Here is a 15,534-nt window from a genome sequence, read left to right on the forward strand (position 1 = left end):
CAGTTTACAGGAGGAGTTCTGGCACCAAACGTCCTCCGTACCTGAGCCACCTGAGCACACCTGGAGGAGGCGGGGAGGGGGAGGAGAGGAGAAGGGGGGAGGGGAAGTGTTAGTGCTGAGGTGTGTCCGTCCCTCTGGTGGATGTGGAGGAGCAACATGGCTGCTCTCAGCAGCAGCACGACCTTCGGGAGGAGGACCGGACTCTTTAGGAGCCTGCTGAGCCTCTACTGGACCCACGGACCTGGTCAGACTAGAATCGGACCCGGTCCACTCAGGTGTGTGGCCTCCGTATGTGCAGGCACATGGAGCTCTCAGCTGAGCCGCCTGTCCCACCGGGATCTGTACCAGCTCTCGGTATCGGATCCGGATCAGTTCTGGGGATCCGCCGCTGACAGGCTCCGCTGGGTGAAACCGTTCGACCGGGTCCGGGACTGCGAGCTCAGCAGCGGGAAGATCAACTGGTTCGTGGGAGGGAAGCTCAACGTGTCCGGTGAGTTTTACCAGAGGAATCAGGGTGTTGGTTGATCGATCAACGGGTCACTGATCGATCAAGTGCCGATAAGCCCGGCGGCCGCAGGCCCGAACTCCGAGACCCGCTCGGTCCGAACTTTTCCTGCGTCACTGCGAAGTTTTCTGAAGAAAAATGTCCGAAACGTTTCCTGGAAGGAGCCAAACATGTGTCACGAGACGCAGGAGGCCCCCCCCCAGCACTGAGCGGCTCAGTGCTGGGGGGTAAAGTGTGTTCTGTTACACTTCATCAGAGAAACAGGACCCCCCACCACCCCCCACCACCGCAAAAACACCCTCCTCCGAACCAAGCTGCAAGAAAACGAACCCCAGAACCAGAATCGGTTTTAGATCAGTTTTCAAGTGCAGAAGATGACGGAGTATCCGGGTGGTGGTGGTGGTGGTGGTGGTGGGGGGGGTTGCAGATCATCTGGTTTCCCGCTCCTCACTAAAGCCAATCTGCTGCTAAAAATACAGTCGAGTTTGATATTTCCTCCCAGGCTCTAAAATGTTTCCCCTGAATCTGGACCAGCATCAGCGTCGTGTCTGTGTCTCGTTGCCTCCTCCTCCGTCGGCTGGTTCCACTGTTTCCCTCTGAGCTCGTAGGAGAACCACTGACAGACAGAACCCTGTGATCCTGTCGTCTGCTCGTCCGTTTAGTCCGCAGCTGTTGGATCCACTGGGACTCCTACAAGAGGAAACGGGAGCTGCTCAGCTCACACCGACCACGAAAAGCTCTGAAGCATCCAGAACCATGTTCTAATGGACCAGAAGTCCGTTCACGTGTTCTAACAGTGGACCACCTTAGATTGTTTCCCTGTCTGTAGTTCCAAAAAAAAATCTAATCTTATCTTGTGCTGCATAAACCAAACGATTCCTTCATCTTATCACAGCAGATTTACGGACTCGGGTTCTCAGCTCGTGTCTGAGACTCTGATCATGTTCTGGTGAGAACAGCTGATTCTTTACGGTTTGTTACATCATTTATTCTGCGTGACACAGCCTCAAACCCACTTTAGGATTAATCTTCGATGACTGGATGAACAAATGCAGACAACACGAGTGTGTCCTGTTGGTGGTGCAGTAAGAACTGGACCTAAATGAAAGCAGCTTTCTGTAAACTGTTTCCACACCAGAGAGTTTCAGTTTCATACAGCTGAAACATTCTCTTGGGGCTGCAGACTGACTGTTGCTGTTTCTTCAGTTACTTCCTGTTAAAACAGCAACGGAAAAGGCAAAATGCAGTCAGAGGACGAGAGGTAGTGTTAGTGCGTGCAGCTAAAGTAGCTGCTTCATCATTCACAGTGAAACCTTGAGTTTCAGACAGCTGAAGGCTGAGGAGCTGTACCAAGAACTGCACAGGGCACTTGTTTCCAGTGGAGACACACGACCTTAGAGACGAAGTCAGGGAACAAGTATTAAGTCTGTTCACGGTCAAATCCACGGACTACTGTGCACAAAAGACTGATGCGCAGATACCTGCGTAAAGAAATGGATCCACTGAGCGGTCCAACCAGTCCGAGGCGTCTGTATGAAGGAACTGATCGTGTTGAAAATGGAAACGCACAACCACCACAAACAGATGCCTGATACGCAAAAAGAGACGGCAACCAAAACAGATGTAGCCCAGAAGAGAAGCAGCAAACAAAAAGAGACGCAAAACTAGACAATGGATGAAGATGTCGAACCACCACAGACCCCCGTAGTCTGGGGGTGCTGTGTAGACGGTTTTGTCATAATCCATCCAGATATGTAGGCGGGTTAAACCCTCGCTCACAGGCGGGTTTAGACCTGGGGACACACACTGCTCCACCTCTGATTCACTCCTTGCTTTGTCTCTGTCTGGCAGTGAACTGTCTGGATGTCCATGTTGAGAAACATCCAGACCGAGTAGCTCTGATCTGGGAACGAGACGAACCTGGCACTGAGGTCAAGGTCACCTACAGGTATGGACACCTGCAAACATCCGGTCTGCGCCACACTTAGAAATGTGCTCAGAGATAAGTTTACTGTGTCCCTCTACGCTGATGATCCACGTCTTTATCTTATCATTGTGTGGACGTCTTTAATTGTTAACCTGTTTTAGAGATGGTGTCATTTCAGCTCCATAAATCTACAGGGATATACTGTGGTCCATAAATGTAGATGGCAGTAGATATGTACTTAGCTGGTAAACAGTCAGATGAAGCCTCCAACCAGGGGCGGATCTAAACCCTCTCTGTCCCCTAAAATGATCAAACTATTAATATTTATTGAAAATATAATTCTTACTTTTTAAAAGAAAAAAAAGCCCATTTAAATATCTACAACACTGAGATTAGCATCAGTAGTGATCGTATACAGTAGTGAGGCCTAAGCCCCCCTAAGGATCAATCTTAGAAGCGCCCTTGCCTCCAAACACCAGACTTAAAATATTACAGGGCTGGACGGACGTCCAAAGTCAGAAACTACATCAACCGGCTGGAACCAAACCGGTTTGGATCATTTCTTTTGGTCATGTCCAAACCTGTTTTGTTCCAAACTGATTCAGGTTCTAGTGTTTTTCTTGGAGGTCTTTGTTCACTCACTAAACCTGAATGTGAGGTTACAGGTTTTATTCTTCTGCTCGTCGTCCTGCTGTCTGTCCCACAGGGAGCTGCTGGAGACCACTTGCCGTCTCGCCAACACTCTGAAGAACCATGGCATCCAGAAGGGAGACAGGGTGGCCATTTATATGCCGGTGTCACCACTGGCGGTGGCAGCCATGTTGGCGTGCGCCCGTATCGGAGCGGTGCACACCGTGGTGTTTGCAGGCTTCAGCTCGGAGGCTCTGGCAGGGAGGATCCAGGACGGTGAGTCCAGTCACAGTGGAGGTTTTGTCTTGTTCTGTAGTTGGTTCTTCATTTTGATTTGACTGGTTTTTCACCTTAAATCTGATTCATGCTGCATTAATAACTGGTAATGCACCAAAACGCAGTCACTGCTGAAGCAGCTTCTACTGAACCCGTTAAAACCATTGTTATCCACAGACACTCGCTGTCTGTGCTCAGGTTGTTCACGTGTCTGTGTCTGTGTGGGTCATCTATGAATTTCAGTCTTTATATGATCACGATGGGTTTTGTGGTCGTGTTGTGCTTTTAAACTGAGCTGGAATAAACGGGACAGGAAGTCTATCACCCTCGCAACATGCAGGGGCCCCGTGACCTTTTGGCCCCTGGGCCACGCATGGCTGGAATGAAGGCATGCTTTCAGAGCTGCCCCCCACCTCTGTCAGGGGTTAAAGGGTTCAATGACCCAGAGGAATGCTAAATGAGAGTGGGTTTGTTTCCTGGAGGTTCAGCATGAGGCTGCTGACCAGGACAGGGGAGGTGATTTGTAGACACCTGGAATTTTCCTTTGTCCTGTGATGGATGACAGTGACTCGTTTTTTACATTCTTATCATTAAACATTAGGAGCAAATTCCAGACTGATCTCCAGAACGTTAAACCAGGAAAGAGGGTTGAGCCTGAGGCCCCTGGGCCTGTGTGCTGTAGGTCTGCTCAGTCTACTAATTAATCTGTGGAGGAATCTATCACTGTCAAATAATGAGTCAAAATTCATTAGTAAGAAAACAGACGAGCAAATATAAAGATAAAATATAAAAGGAGAAGATAAAACCAAAGTTTTAAAAAAGTGAAACGGCGTGAAGGTCAAACAACGGAAAGCTGCTGCAGGGTACATCCAGCAGAGGTTCACTGACAGAAACAGGCCTATCAGCTGACTGCAGTGTTGTGGAAACAGCCGCTAACTCACTAAACCCAAACAGGACTTTTCCACAACCAGCTGAGCAGGAGGAGCAGAGTTAAAGGAGCAGTCGGGAACGAAGCCTTTGTGGATCAGTCGGGTTCATCTTGTTCCTCTGTGGCTTCCTCAGAGCTGCTTGTTCCCACATTTACACAGTAACATCAGAGACTGAGGTTACTGGAAACCCAGAGGTTTCTGTTATATTGTCACTATCACAGCTGATCTCATCTCTCAGACAGTATCTGTATATCTGCTGAATCACTTTGATGGAGGTGGAGGATGTGGAACAGGTGGTGGTTGGTGTCTCTCTAAGTTCTCAAATCCACATCAACAGCAGCACAAAGCAGCAGGTGGATGCAAAGTAAAAATGTGCTGCATTTCCTTTCTCTCTGCCAGTCGGTCTGTGAATATTAAGCCGAGATGTGGAGTAGCTCTAAATGCTGTGGGACCCCAGAGCGGCCATCTCGTCTCTCTTGTTTGGTTGTTGGGGGTCTTTTAGCTCTGTGTGCTGGTAGAAGCACTACTCCATCCGTGGTCCCACCTGTGTCAGGACATGTGGATGTTTATTGGGGAGTAATAAAGTCAGGAGGCCATCTCAGGATATTTAGGGTTGTTAAGGAGTCAAATGGTTCAGTGGTTGATTCAGTTACAGTGTTGATGTGTGATGATGGAAACACATTATCTGTGTTCACAGAGCAACTGTCTGGCTTCGTTTCAACTGATAGAAGCAGTCGGAGCCGAGGAGACAAAAGAGGAGACTAGAGAGCAGCAGAAGCAGCAGCACGGCACACTTCTTATATTCTATCAGCTTGTTAACAAAGATATTAAAGACTGAGACATGTTCAGGAAGCAGCTTGTATTTGACTTTCTGCTGAATAACGAAATCCTTTCAGTCCACTGAACGGTGGCTTTTGTTGCTGCACGCGTGTCCTGAAGTTTCATATTTCCAGTGGAACCGGCAGAGGTCATGTTATCTCCCAGCACCAGTGGTTCTCACAGTTTGAGTCAACAGCTGCTGCTGCGCTCTGATCCTGAGCCGGACCAAAGGACCTGAAAAGGAAAGACGGATAAACATAACATTAATCAACCTGTCTGTCTGTCTGTCTGTGTGTGTGTGTGTGTGTGTGTGTGTGTGTGTGTGTGTGTGTGTGTGCGCACGCAGCTCAGTGTAAAGCTGTGATCACCTGTAATCAAGGTGTGAGAGGCGGCCGACTGATCCACCTCAAGTCTACGGTGGACACTGCAGTGAAAAGCTGTCCAACAGTCCAACATGTGTTCGTCTCTCAGAGGACAGAGAAACCTGCAGTGATGGGAGAGCTGGACGTCCCCCTGGAGGAGGTGAGACAACACAGGAGGCCTGAGGATGAATACCTAATTAATACTCACTACTAGTACTACTAGTACTACTAGTACTACAGTAACGTGTTGCACTTTGCAGGTGATGTCCTCGCAGTCTGCTGTCTGTCCTGCAGAGCTGATGGACAGTGAGGACCTCCTGTTTCTTCTCTACACATCAGGCAGCACAGGGAAACCTAAAGGCATCGTCCACACACAGGCTGGATACCTGCTGTACGCGTCTCTCACACACCAGGTAATGTCCCCACACAGGTAGAAATGACATCTTAACCCCTCCCTCCCCTGTCTAACTTCTCGTCTTTCACTCCTTCACATCGTGCTTTGTCTCCTTCTTTTCTTTCCTAACGATGATGTCTCGACGCATCTCCTTCCTGTTTTTTAGTTACGGCTGCTAGAAAGAGGGAGGAGAGTCCTGAACTCTGCCTCCTACCTCCTTCATGTTCATCCGAACAGGTAGAGACACAGACAGAGAGAGACGGACAGACAGACAGACAGACAGACAGACGGACAGACAGACAGACAGACGGAGAGAGACGGACAGACAGAGAGAGCAGCTTGAAAACAACAGAACAGAAGCTGCTTTATATGGAAAAGACGAGGACAGCTGGGTCTGTGCCAGGGCGAGAGACACTGAGACACAGAGAGAGAGAGGTGGTGCTGACCCGGCAGCCGGTCTGATAAAACGCTCCACATTGTTTCCACTGACCCGGCTCCTTATACAGTCACTGAGCTCCAAGAGGTGAAACCACCTCACACACACGTCAGTGATCGGGTTATTTCAAGGTTTGGATCCGATCAGAACCCTATAGAGCATAGAAACAACTAGATGATCCAGGTTTTCCAGGTGTTCCAGGGTTTGACGTCCAGTGTGAGCTGAAACCCGGCTCGTTAGAAGGACTCGTTAAGAGGGAAATACCGACCTGTGTAATCCACCACAGTAGGAAGTGAGTCAGCGACTGTTCCAGCTCATTTTAGTCTCTTACAATAAAAAAACGTCTGCGTCTTCAGAGCTTTGGACTAAACAGCGAGACTCTGAGTCGGTGTTATTACTATGAGCTGTGTATTACTGCAGTAACTACTGTTTTATTACATCTTGTTCTAAATACTACCTGGAAGTAAAACGCCAAATGGTGTTTTAAACGCAGTTCTTTTACTTGTACTGGAGGAGTAGTAGGAGTAGTAGTAGTTTTCCTGAGTACGAGCTTTAATCTTTGATCTTTGTGGTTTCAGTATGTCTTTGATTACCGGGACGGGGACGTGTTCGGCTGTGTGGCGGACGTCGGCTGGATAACGGGACACAGTTACGTGGTGTACGGTCCTCTGTGTAACGGCGCCACCACCGTCCTGTTCGAGAGCACACCTGTTTACCCAAACCCAGGTAAGACTGGGCGCACTGGGAACATCCTAGTTCCACAGTTCAGTCGACGGGTTAGAAACATGTCGGTGACGCTGCAGCTGATCAGAGTAAAACAATAATGATTCGGTGTTAATGAACCATCAGACGTCAGGAACAACGACTGTGCTGCGACAGACTGAATTCAAACCTGTTCAACCAGTGAATGGTCATTAAAGACGAGGCTGATGATAAACGGATAAACTGTTTGTCCGTAGATCAGTGACCCTGGGACCTGAAACTGTCGAATTGCTAAACAAACACTGATCTGCCTGAAACTGGGAACCGTGGCCATAGACCAACAGTACAGAGGTGCAGATGTTAGCAGCTGGATACTATAGCGCTAAGATCGCCGCCCTCCATGTGGGAGACCGAGGTTCGAATCCCTCCTAACGCTGCCTTTGCCTTGTAGAGTAGTGGAGCGTCTGATAAATGACTAAATGTAAATGTACGTTTTCACTCATCCAGCTGTGATGTGATGACGTCTGTTTTCTCAGCCGGAGTCATTTGAGGAACAGGCCAAGTCGTTAGTAAAGCAGCCTATGAACTCATTAATATGTAATTAGTGATGGACTAAAAGTTAGAAATGTAACAGCACTGTCTCAGATCCGGACAGATGTTGTCCTCTGTACATTCCCAAAACTGAACTTCTAGTCTTCCCTGCCAGACCTTCAACTCAACACAACATCAGCATGAACATTGGATCTGTGGTTAATGTCCCCGCTAAGATTGATGATCAGCTGACCTTCAGGAAACACATCGCAACAGTCTCTAGGTCTTGTAGATATGCCCTCCACAATGTCAGAAAGATCAGACCCTACCTGACTACTGATGGGTTTACCGGCATCCACGACCAAACCCCTCCAGATGATCCAAAATGCAACAGCACGCCTCATTTTTAATCAACCAAAAGGTCTCATGTCACACCGCTCTTCAGATCTTTGCACTGGCTTCCTGTAGCTGCAAGGATCAAGTTCAAAGCTCTGTCTCTTGCCTACAGAGTGGTGAACTCCACAGCTCCATCTTATCTCAATTCAATCATTCAGGTCTACATCCCGTCCCGTCCACTGCGCTCAACCAGGGAACATCGTCTGGTGGTACCAGCACCACACAGTCGACACCAAGGAAAACTGTTCAGCTCAGTGATCCCACGATGGTGCGATGCTGCCTATCTCTGCACGCTCAGCCACCTCACTAGCAATCTTTAAAAAACTGCTAAAAACAGAACTCTTTCTCATCTTCCTTTGCACTAAAACACTTTTCTACTCTTTTTGTTCTCACATCTCTTGAAACAGAAACACTTTTTCGATAGCACTTTGCTTTAATGGTACTTCTTGACTTGGATTTCGTTTGTTTGCCTTGTTCCTCACTTGTAAGTCGCTTTGGATAAAGGCGTGTGATTAATGACCAAATGTAAATGTACAAATGCCTAACCAGAGCTGACCTTTGTCCGTCATAAACTGTCCTCTGTAGCTTCTGTGGTTCAGTGATTTCTGCTTCTCTACTTTTAACTACATTGCATCTAAAATCTAAATCCTAACGTGACAGCGATACCTCAGAACCTGCTGAGTCCTGACACGTTCTCCTCGACAGACTTTTTATTTGATGATAACTGTGTGTGTGTGTGTGTGTGTGTGTGTGGTTTAGGCAGGTACTGGGAGACGGTACAGCGTCTGAGGATCTCTCAGTTTTACGGAGCTCCGACTGCTCTGCGTTTGCTGCTGAAGTTCGATGAGAGCTGGGTGAAGAAGTATGACCGCTCGTCCCTGAGGACGCTGGGTTCAGGTGAGACACAGACATGGGGACGGAGGCGAGATGGGACACTATCTGTGTTGGTGGATGATGACAAACAGATGACAAACATTTCAAATAAAAGAATGAGCTTCGTGTCAACATCATGTGTATGTCTGAACGACGAGTGTCACTGTCATAGTCACAGTGTTCATGCAGATTTAACTCCACTACACAGAACCACAAAGAGACAAATACAAGCAACAAGAGACAAACTGTGACAAACTGTGATTGCAAAGACACAACAACCACAAACCACAGAGAGACCAGGACATAATGTTACTGACAAGGAGACATTTAAATGTAAAATGTGTGTGTGTGTGTGTGTGTGTGTGTGTGTGTGTGTGTGTGTGTGTGTGTGTGTGTGTGTGTGTGTGTGTGTGTGTGTGTGTGTGTGTGTGTGTGTGTGTGTGTGTGTGTGTGTGTGTGTGCGCAGTGGGCGAGCCCATTAACCATGAGGCCTGGCACTGGTTCCACAGTGTGGTCGGAGATGGACGATGTCCTTTGGTGGACACCTGGTGGCAGACAGGTGAGACACACCTTAGGTGAAATATTCCGTATGTCCTGTACTTTAGGTCCCTGAAAATTAAAAGCAAGCTGTGAATAGGAACCTGCAGTCACGTCTGTTTAGCCAATAACGGATCTTCCTGATCGACAGAGGGTTTCGGTAAATATGGAAAAAGCTGCTCTTTGTAATAACAGGAAAACACGGTGTGTCGTAATAATGTGAAACTACTCTTACTTCTTACGACATCCCTCCTTACACGGAGGGATGTCGTAAGAAGTCTGATGTCTCAGATGATGCTGTGTTAACCTGCAGGTGGCACTTTTACTGCAGTAGCTATGTGTACTTTAGTACAGTACAGAGTACTGTCTCAGACATGTCTATCAGTGATTCTCCCTTTACTGAAGCTTTAACCCTAATTTCAACGATTAGCAGCAGAACATCTGCAGCTCTGCAGAAAATGAATTAAGATCAAATCCTCAACACCCCGAACACAACCCCCCCCGGACAAGACGGTAGACGACAGTGCCCTGTGTGTGCGTGTGACCTAATTCCTCGAGTGTTGGTTGTTTTTAAATCAGACTTTAAACTCTCCACCAGCTGTTTCTGTCTCTTAAAAAGAGAAAAATCCTCAATAAATAAAGGAAATTAAAGCTGCACTTAGGGGCAATATCTGAGGCCCTCTAGTGGCAGAGAGCAGGAACAACAACAACAACAACAATAGTGGTTTCGCACAAACACGTGATCATATTTCAATTCAATTCAATTCAATTCAATTTTATTTGTATAGCGCCAATTTACAACAGAAGTTATCTCAAGGCACTTTACAGTGTAAGGTTTAAGACCTTACAGAAAATATTTATACAAAATATTAGAGAAAACCCAACAGTCCCATTTGAGCAAGCTTTAGGCAACAGTGGAGAGGAAAAACTCCCTTTAGAGGAAGAAACCTCCAGCAGAACCAGGCTCATAGTGGGCGGCCATCTGCCTCGACCGGTTGGGGTGAGTGGAAAGAGAAGAGAGAAAAGAACAGCAGGCAATAAAGACAACAACAAGCAATAAAGACAACAACAAGCATCAAGAACATTGGGCAGATGAACTGGATTCTGGAGATGTACAGCTCCAGGCCGAGGATACCTGCAGAAAAGTACAGAGAGAGGGAGACAGAGAGGAGGAAACACAACTAAAAGAGAGAGAAGACACAAAGTTAATGACATGCAATGGTGGCATTTGCATTGATACAGGAGAAAGGAGAGAGGAGAGGAGCTCAGTTTATCAGTAGAGGTCCCCCAGCAGAATAACCTATATCAGCATAACTAAGAGATGGTTCAGAGTCACCTGATCCATCTCTAACTATAAGCTTTATAAAAAAGGAAAGTTTTAAGTCTAGTCTTAAATGTAGAGAGGGTGTCTGCCTCCAGAACCTGAACTGGGAGCTGGTTCCACAGGAGAGGGGCTTGGTAGCTAAAGGCTCTGCCTCCCATTCTACATTTGGAAACTCTAGGAACCACAAGTAAACCTGCAGTCTGAGAACGGAGAGTTCTGCTTGGAAGATAAGGAACTATGAGGTCTTTAAGATAAGATGGAGCCTGATTATTAAGGGATTTATAAGTTAGGAGAAGAATTTTAAATTCAATTCTGGATTTAACAGGGAGCCAATGGATATTTCTGGTTTGTTTGTCATCGGAGAGACCTAAGATCAGTAGTTGTTGTCTGTTGTTGGACCCTGAGGACAGAATGAAACCTTGAACTGGTTGAGTTTAGGTTCAGGTGCTGCTGCGTACTTGTGGCCTCTTTATGAAGGAAAACATCCACAATATCACTGAGAGGAAATCTCTCGCTCCTACAGACATCACTTGTTACTTTCTTTCTTCTTCTTCTTCCACATGACTTCAACTGTTTCTGTGTGTGAGATAGTTTGGTTAACTATGATTCAGAGAGGGGTTCCTGAACCTTCCTGTTCTTCAGAGGATGGACCTATTACTTCTGAATGAGTGTGAACCTTCCTCAGGATAAACCACAAATGCTTCGACTCTAAGATACATTTAAGTCTTTATTTTCCACGACGTGAGCACGCAGCTGTGTGTAGCTGGACGTCCGTCGGTCTACAGGTGTGTTGATGGCTGATTAAATATTTAACATCAGCTGCACTCCAACAAGGCCTCAGACTGTAGAGAAGTGTCTTTCCTCTCCTAAATCTCAGCTTGTTTGTCTGTTCCGTCTCTCTCTGCAGAGACCGGCGGCGTCTGTATTGCCCCTCGCCCTGCAGACGAAGGAGCTCCAATCGTTCCAGCAATGGCCATGAGGCCGTTCTTTGGCATCCAGCCTGCTCTGATGGGAGAGAAGGTGACTTAACAAACGCACGAACATACATAAGAAAGATCTCTTCACATTTAGATGGATCCGCAGATCCTTTCTTGGTCGTTTTGTTTCTTAGGCCACAGAATCAGTTCAGTGTTGGTTTAACTGTGCACAGACCTCAGAACCCTTTGAAAAGAGCACGTCACTTAAAAAAATGTTCAAATCAAAAGGACCAAAAAAATTGCAGTGATAGAAATAAGTTTTTTTAAATTGGTAAACAACGTCTTTCTAGGATCTGTCTGGTCCTCGTGCAGTTTCAGATCAGTCTCTGCATCTCATTAAGAGGTTTCGTTCACTTTCTCAGTTTAAAACGGGACCAGAAGCATCTGTTTTCTTTGATTAACAGACTTTCAGACTAACCCTGTTGGGATCATCGCCGCTCTCCCAAATTAATTATTCGCTAGTTTCCCAATTTTCCTCCTTCTGTTAAAGAGCTGTAATCTGCAGACTTTGAGGGTTTTTCATCATCACTGGTTACTGGTGTAGATTAGATTAGATTAGATTAGTCCTCCTTCATCTTTACTTTCAGTGCAATCCTCTCAGAGTTAACAGGAATTGGACTTTAAACACTGAGGAAGATGTCGTGTGTTTCATCAGCACAGTGTGTCCACGACTGGATTTGTACACTGGCCTGAGAATGTGATACGGGACATTAGGGAGGAAGTAAATCCTGTCCTGTTCTGACCTCTGTTCTAAAAATGTGGGTGTGAACCTGAATCTCTGTGTGTGTGTGTGTGTGTGTGTGTGTGTGTGTGTGTGTGTGTGTGTGTGTGTGTGTGTGTGTGTGTGTGTGTGTGTGTGTGTGTGTGTGTGTGTGTGTGTTAAACTTTGTTGTGTGATTGTCAGGGTGAGCTTCTGTCTGGTACCTCTGTCAGTGGAGCTCTGTGTATCAGCCAGCCGTGGCCTGGTATGGCTCGGGGCATTTATGGAGACCACCAGAGATTCATCGACGCTTATTTCAAACCGTATCCGGGTCAGTAACAAGAAAACATGCAGCACTTGTTCACTTCCTGAGCCCAGTCTGTGAGCTGCTTTTTCATTTTCAGGTTATTACTTCACGGGGGACGGAGCTTTCCGGACAGAGGAAGGTTACTACCAGATAACCGGTCGCATGGACGACGTCATTAACGTCAGCGGTCATCGTCTCGGTACGGCAGAGATAGAAGACGCCCTGGTGAGACACAGAAACAACAGCTGCTAACGACTCCTCCTTCTAGTTTGTAGTAACAGCTCGGTACCTGCTCTGTGAGGCTGCACACTTCTGTTCTGAAGGAATATTTCAAATGTCAGAATTAGAAATGATTAAATATAAGTTAGAGAAGAGATGAGATTTTATGGGATGAGAGAACCTGTGAGGAGAGAAAAACGGATGAAATGCGATTCAACATGATTTGAGATGTGCTCAAATAAACAGGAAATACTACTCGGATGCAGTTTTACTACCCACACTGTAAACTACCCCCAGTCCTCGATTGAGACCAGTTCTTCAGATGACTGGTTTTAAAATCAGCCTCTCATTTCGGACATATAACTTGGTTGTTGTTGTGGTTTTTTGTGCAGGATGAACATCCAGCTGTTCCAGAAACAGCTGTTGTTGGAATTCCACACGACATAAAAGGAGAAGGTGAGAGTTAAAACACAGGTAACAACCAGGAAGGCATTCACCACTCTGTGCATCAGAGATCCACCTGAAACCTTAACTTAACAGAAAAAAGCTCGCACTCATCTACAAGTGAAAAATGAGACTAGAAAATATTCATGAAAAATAGTTGGCAATTAATTTGCTAATGGTAGATGAACCTTGATCAACTTGATCAGTTGCAGCTATGACAAACTATATTGTTGAATAATATATTAATTTGATGCTGAAACTTTCTAAGATGATCTGTGCATAAATAATTTAAAAATATATTTATATTTATTAAATATATAATCAGAAACAAAATGAATGAAAAATGATTAGAAATACAGAATCATCCTTCATTCCTACAGTCTATGAGCATCTGCTGCCTCTTGCTGATCGCTCAGTGGATCTGCAGCTAAACACAGTCACAGAAAGTTTAGTCACAACATTCCTGCATAATTCATTATAATAGTGAAATTAAAATCACAGCTGTGTGTGTGTGTGTGTGTGTGTGTGTGTGTGTGTGTGTGTGTGTGTGTGTGTGTGTGTGTGTGTGTGTGTGTGTGTGTGTGTGTGTGTGCGCGTGTGTGTGCGCGCGCGCGCGTGTGTGTGTATGTACCTGCTCTCAGTTCCGTTTGCCTTCGTGGTTTTGAAGGAGGATCTCGGTGACGACCCCCACGCCGTCCTGCAGCAGCTGAGAGAACTCGTTGCCACAAAAATCGCCAAATACGCCGTCCCAGAGGACTTCCTGGTGAGACACATTCTTATTAATATTGGTCTGTATTAGCCAATCAAGGCTCAGCAGGTCCCGTTGCCCCTGGTAACAGTCAGGTTTGGTCTCCCAGGTGGTGAAGCGGTTACCGAAGACTCGTTCTGGGAAGATCATGAGAAGAATCCTGAGGAAGATCGCCATGGAGATGAACGGAGACCTCGGTGATGTGTCGACTCTCGACGACCCGTCTGTCGTCAAGGAGATTGTGGAGGCTCAACAGCGGTACAGGAAGCAGAGCAAACAGCAGAAGAAGAAGTAGGAGGGAGGGTCGGAGTCACAGCCATCATAACCACTTTAGTAGAGAGGATATGTTGATACCTCACAGCCACATTTTAAGTCAGTGATCATAAACACGAATATTGGATGTTCGTAAAGCTACAACCTGGTTTCAGGCTTCAGGTGATTAACGGTTTCTACTAGACCTTCTAACAGTGGTTTAAACTTGACCTTCTGTCCTCTGTGGTGGACATGGGGACAAACTGAAGCCAGGAGACAGAAGTGACTGTAAAGTTTAAAATGCTGACTGTTGCTGGCCATGATGGTCGGTCGGTTCACTGTCTTCAACCAACACACTGAATGTTTTTACAGATAAGTGCTGAATTAGCAGTTTTAATCAGAAAGGTTCATTTTAATGCATTTTCTGCAGTTTCTGTTTTAGATGTCCACTACAAAGGCCGATTCAGAAAAGCAGACTTGAACACAGACACACTGTTCTTGAGATGCAGCGAGAGAAAAATAATCAAACCCCCAGTTCGAGTTTGTTCCTCTTCTGTCCTGGTCAAAGTTTAAAGTACGTCCTTCAAACCGTTGCAGTGTTTTCAGTTGCACAAGCATCAGATTTATCTCATGTTGTCACGCATGAGATTGATTATTTTACATGAACACATTTAGTTTTAGAGTTTTTCTTTTTTTTAATCTCTGAGGACAGACGAGGTCGTATTAAACAGACTGAAGATTCATCAGGAAAATGATTTGTGATGTTTCTGCAGGTCCTGAAACTAAAAACTGGTCATTTACAACCTTTTATTCTACAAATGAGAACTTTTTTTTTTTTGGCCTCCTGCAGGTAAATGTTCAAGAACATTTAAAATTTTAGCAAAGATTTGAAATAACAAAATTAATTTCTGAATTGATTAATTTGTTCCTTTTTATAATGTGCGATATTTCTAATGAGTCCAAGACGTCTTATGGACATCAACAAATAAAAAGCTGAAGCCTCTTTGAATGTCTGTAAAACTATGACTAGACTAGACTAGACTCAAAAAACTGAGAGATTAAAACCAAGTGCTGATTTAATATAGAAGCTGGAGAAGGATGAATTGGTTTCATGTCAGAATTGGTCTGAAACCTTGTGTTTCACACCATAACACATTTAATAGAATAAAATCTGAATTTTGACTTTTGTATTTTCTTCTTTTTAATTCTCTTCAGTTTTTAATACTCTTCATGTGATTAATTTTGT

General features: G+C 45.7%; 1 protein-coding gene across 1 annotated transcript; it reads left to right on the forward strand.

The window, feature by feature from the left end:
• The first annotated feature begins 47 nt into the window (after positions 1-47).
• Positions 48-15,470, forward strand: acss1 (acyl-CoA synthetase short chain family member 1). The gene is made up of 14 exons (XM_026354615.1): positions 48-490; positions 2,357-2,453; positions 3,139-3,338; positions 5,433-5,608; positions 5,709-5,861; positions 6,857-7,004; positions 8,667-8,804; positions 9,247-9,339; positions 11,549-11,661; positions 12,523-12,649; positions 12,723-12,850; positions 13,237-13,300; positions 13,930-14,051; positions 14,146-15,470. Exons 1-14 carry the CDS (start codon positions 142-144, stop codon positions 14,329-14,331), a joined length of 2,094 nt encoding a protein of 697 aa, XP_026210400.1. The 5' UTR covers positions 48-141; the 3' UTR covers positions 14,332-15,470.
• Positions 15,471-15,534: the final 64 nt, after the last annotated feature.

This window comes from Anabas testudineus, chromosome 15 (assembly GCF_900324465.2).
Source record: "Anabas testudineus chromosome 15, fAnaTes1.2, whole genome shotgun sequence".
Taxonomy (NCBI): domain Eukaryota; kingdom Metazoa; phylum Chordata; class Actinopteri; order Anabantiformes; family Anabantidae; genus Anabas; species Anabas testudineus.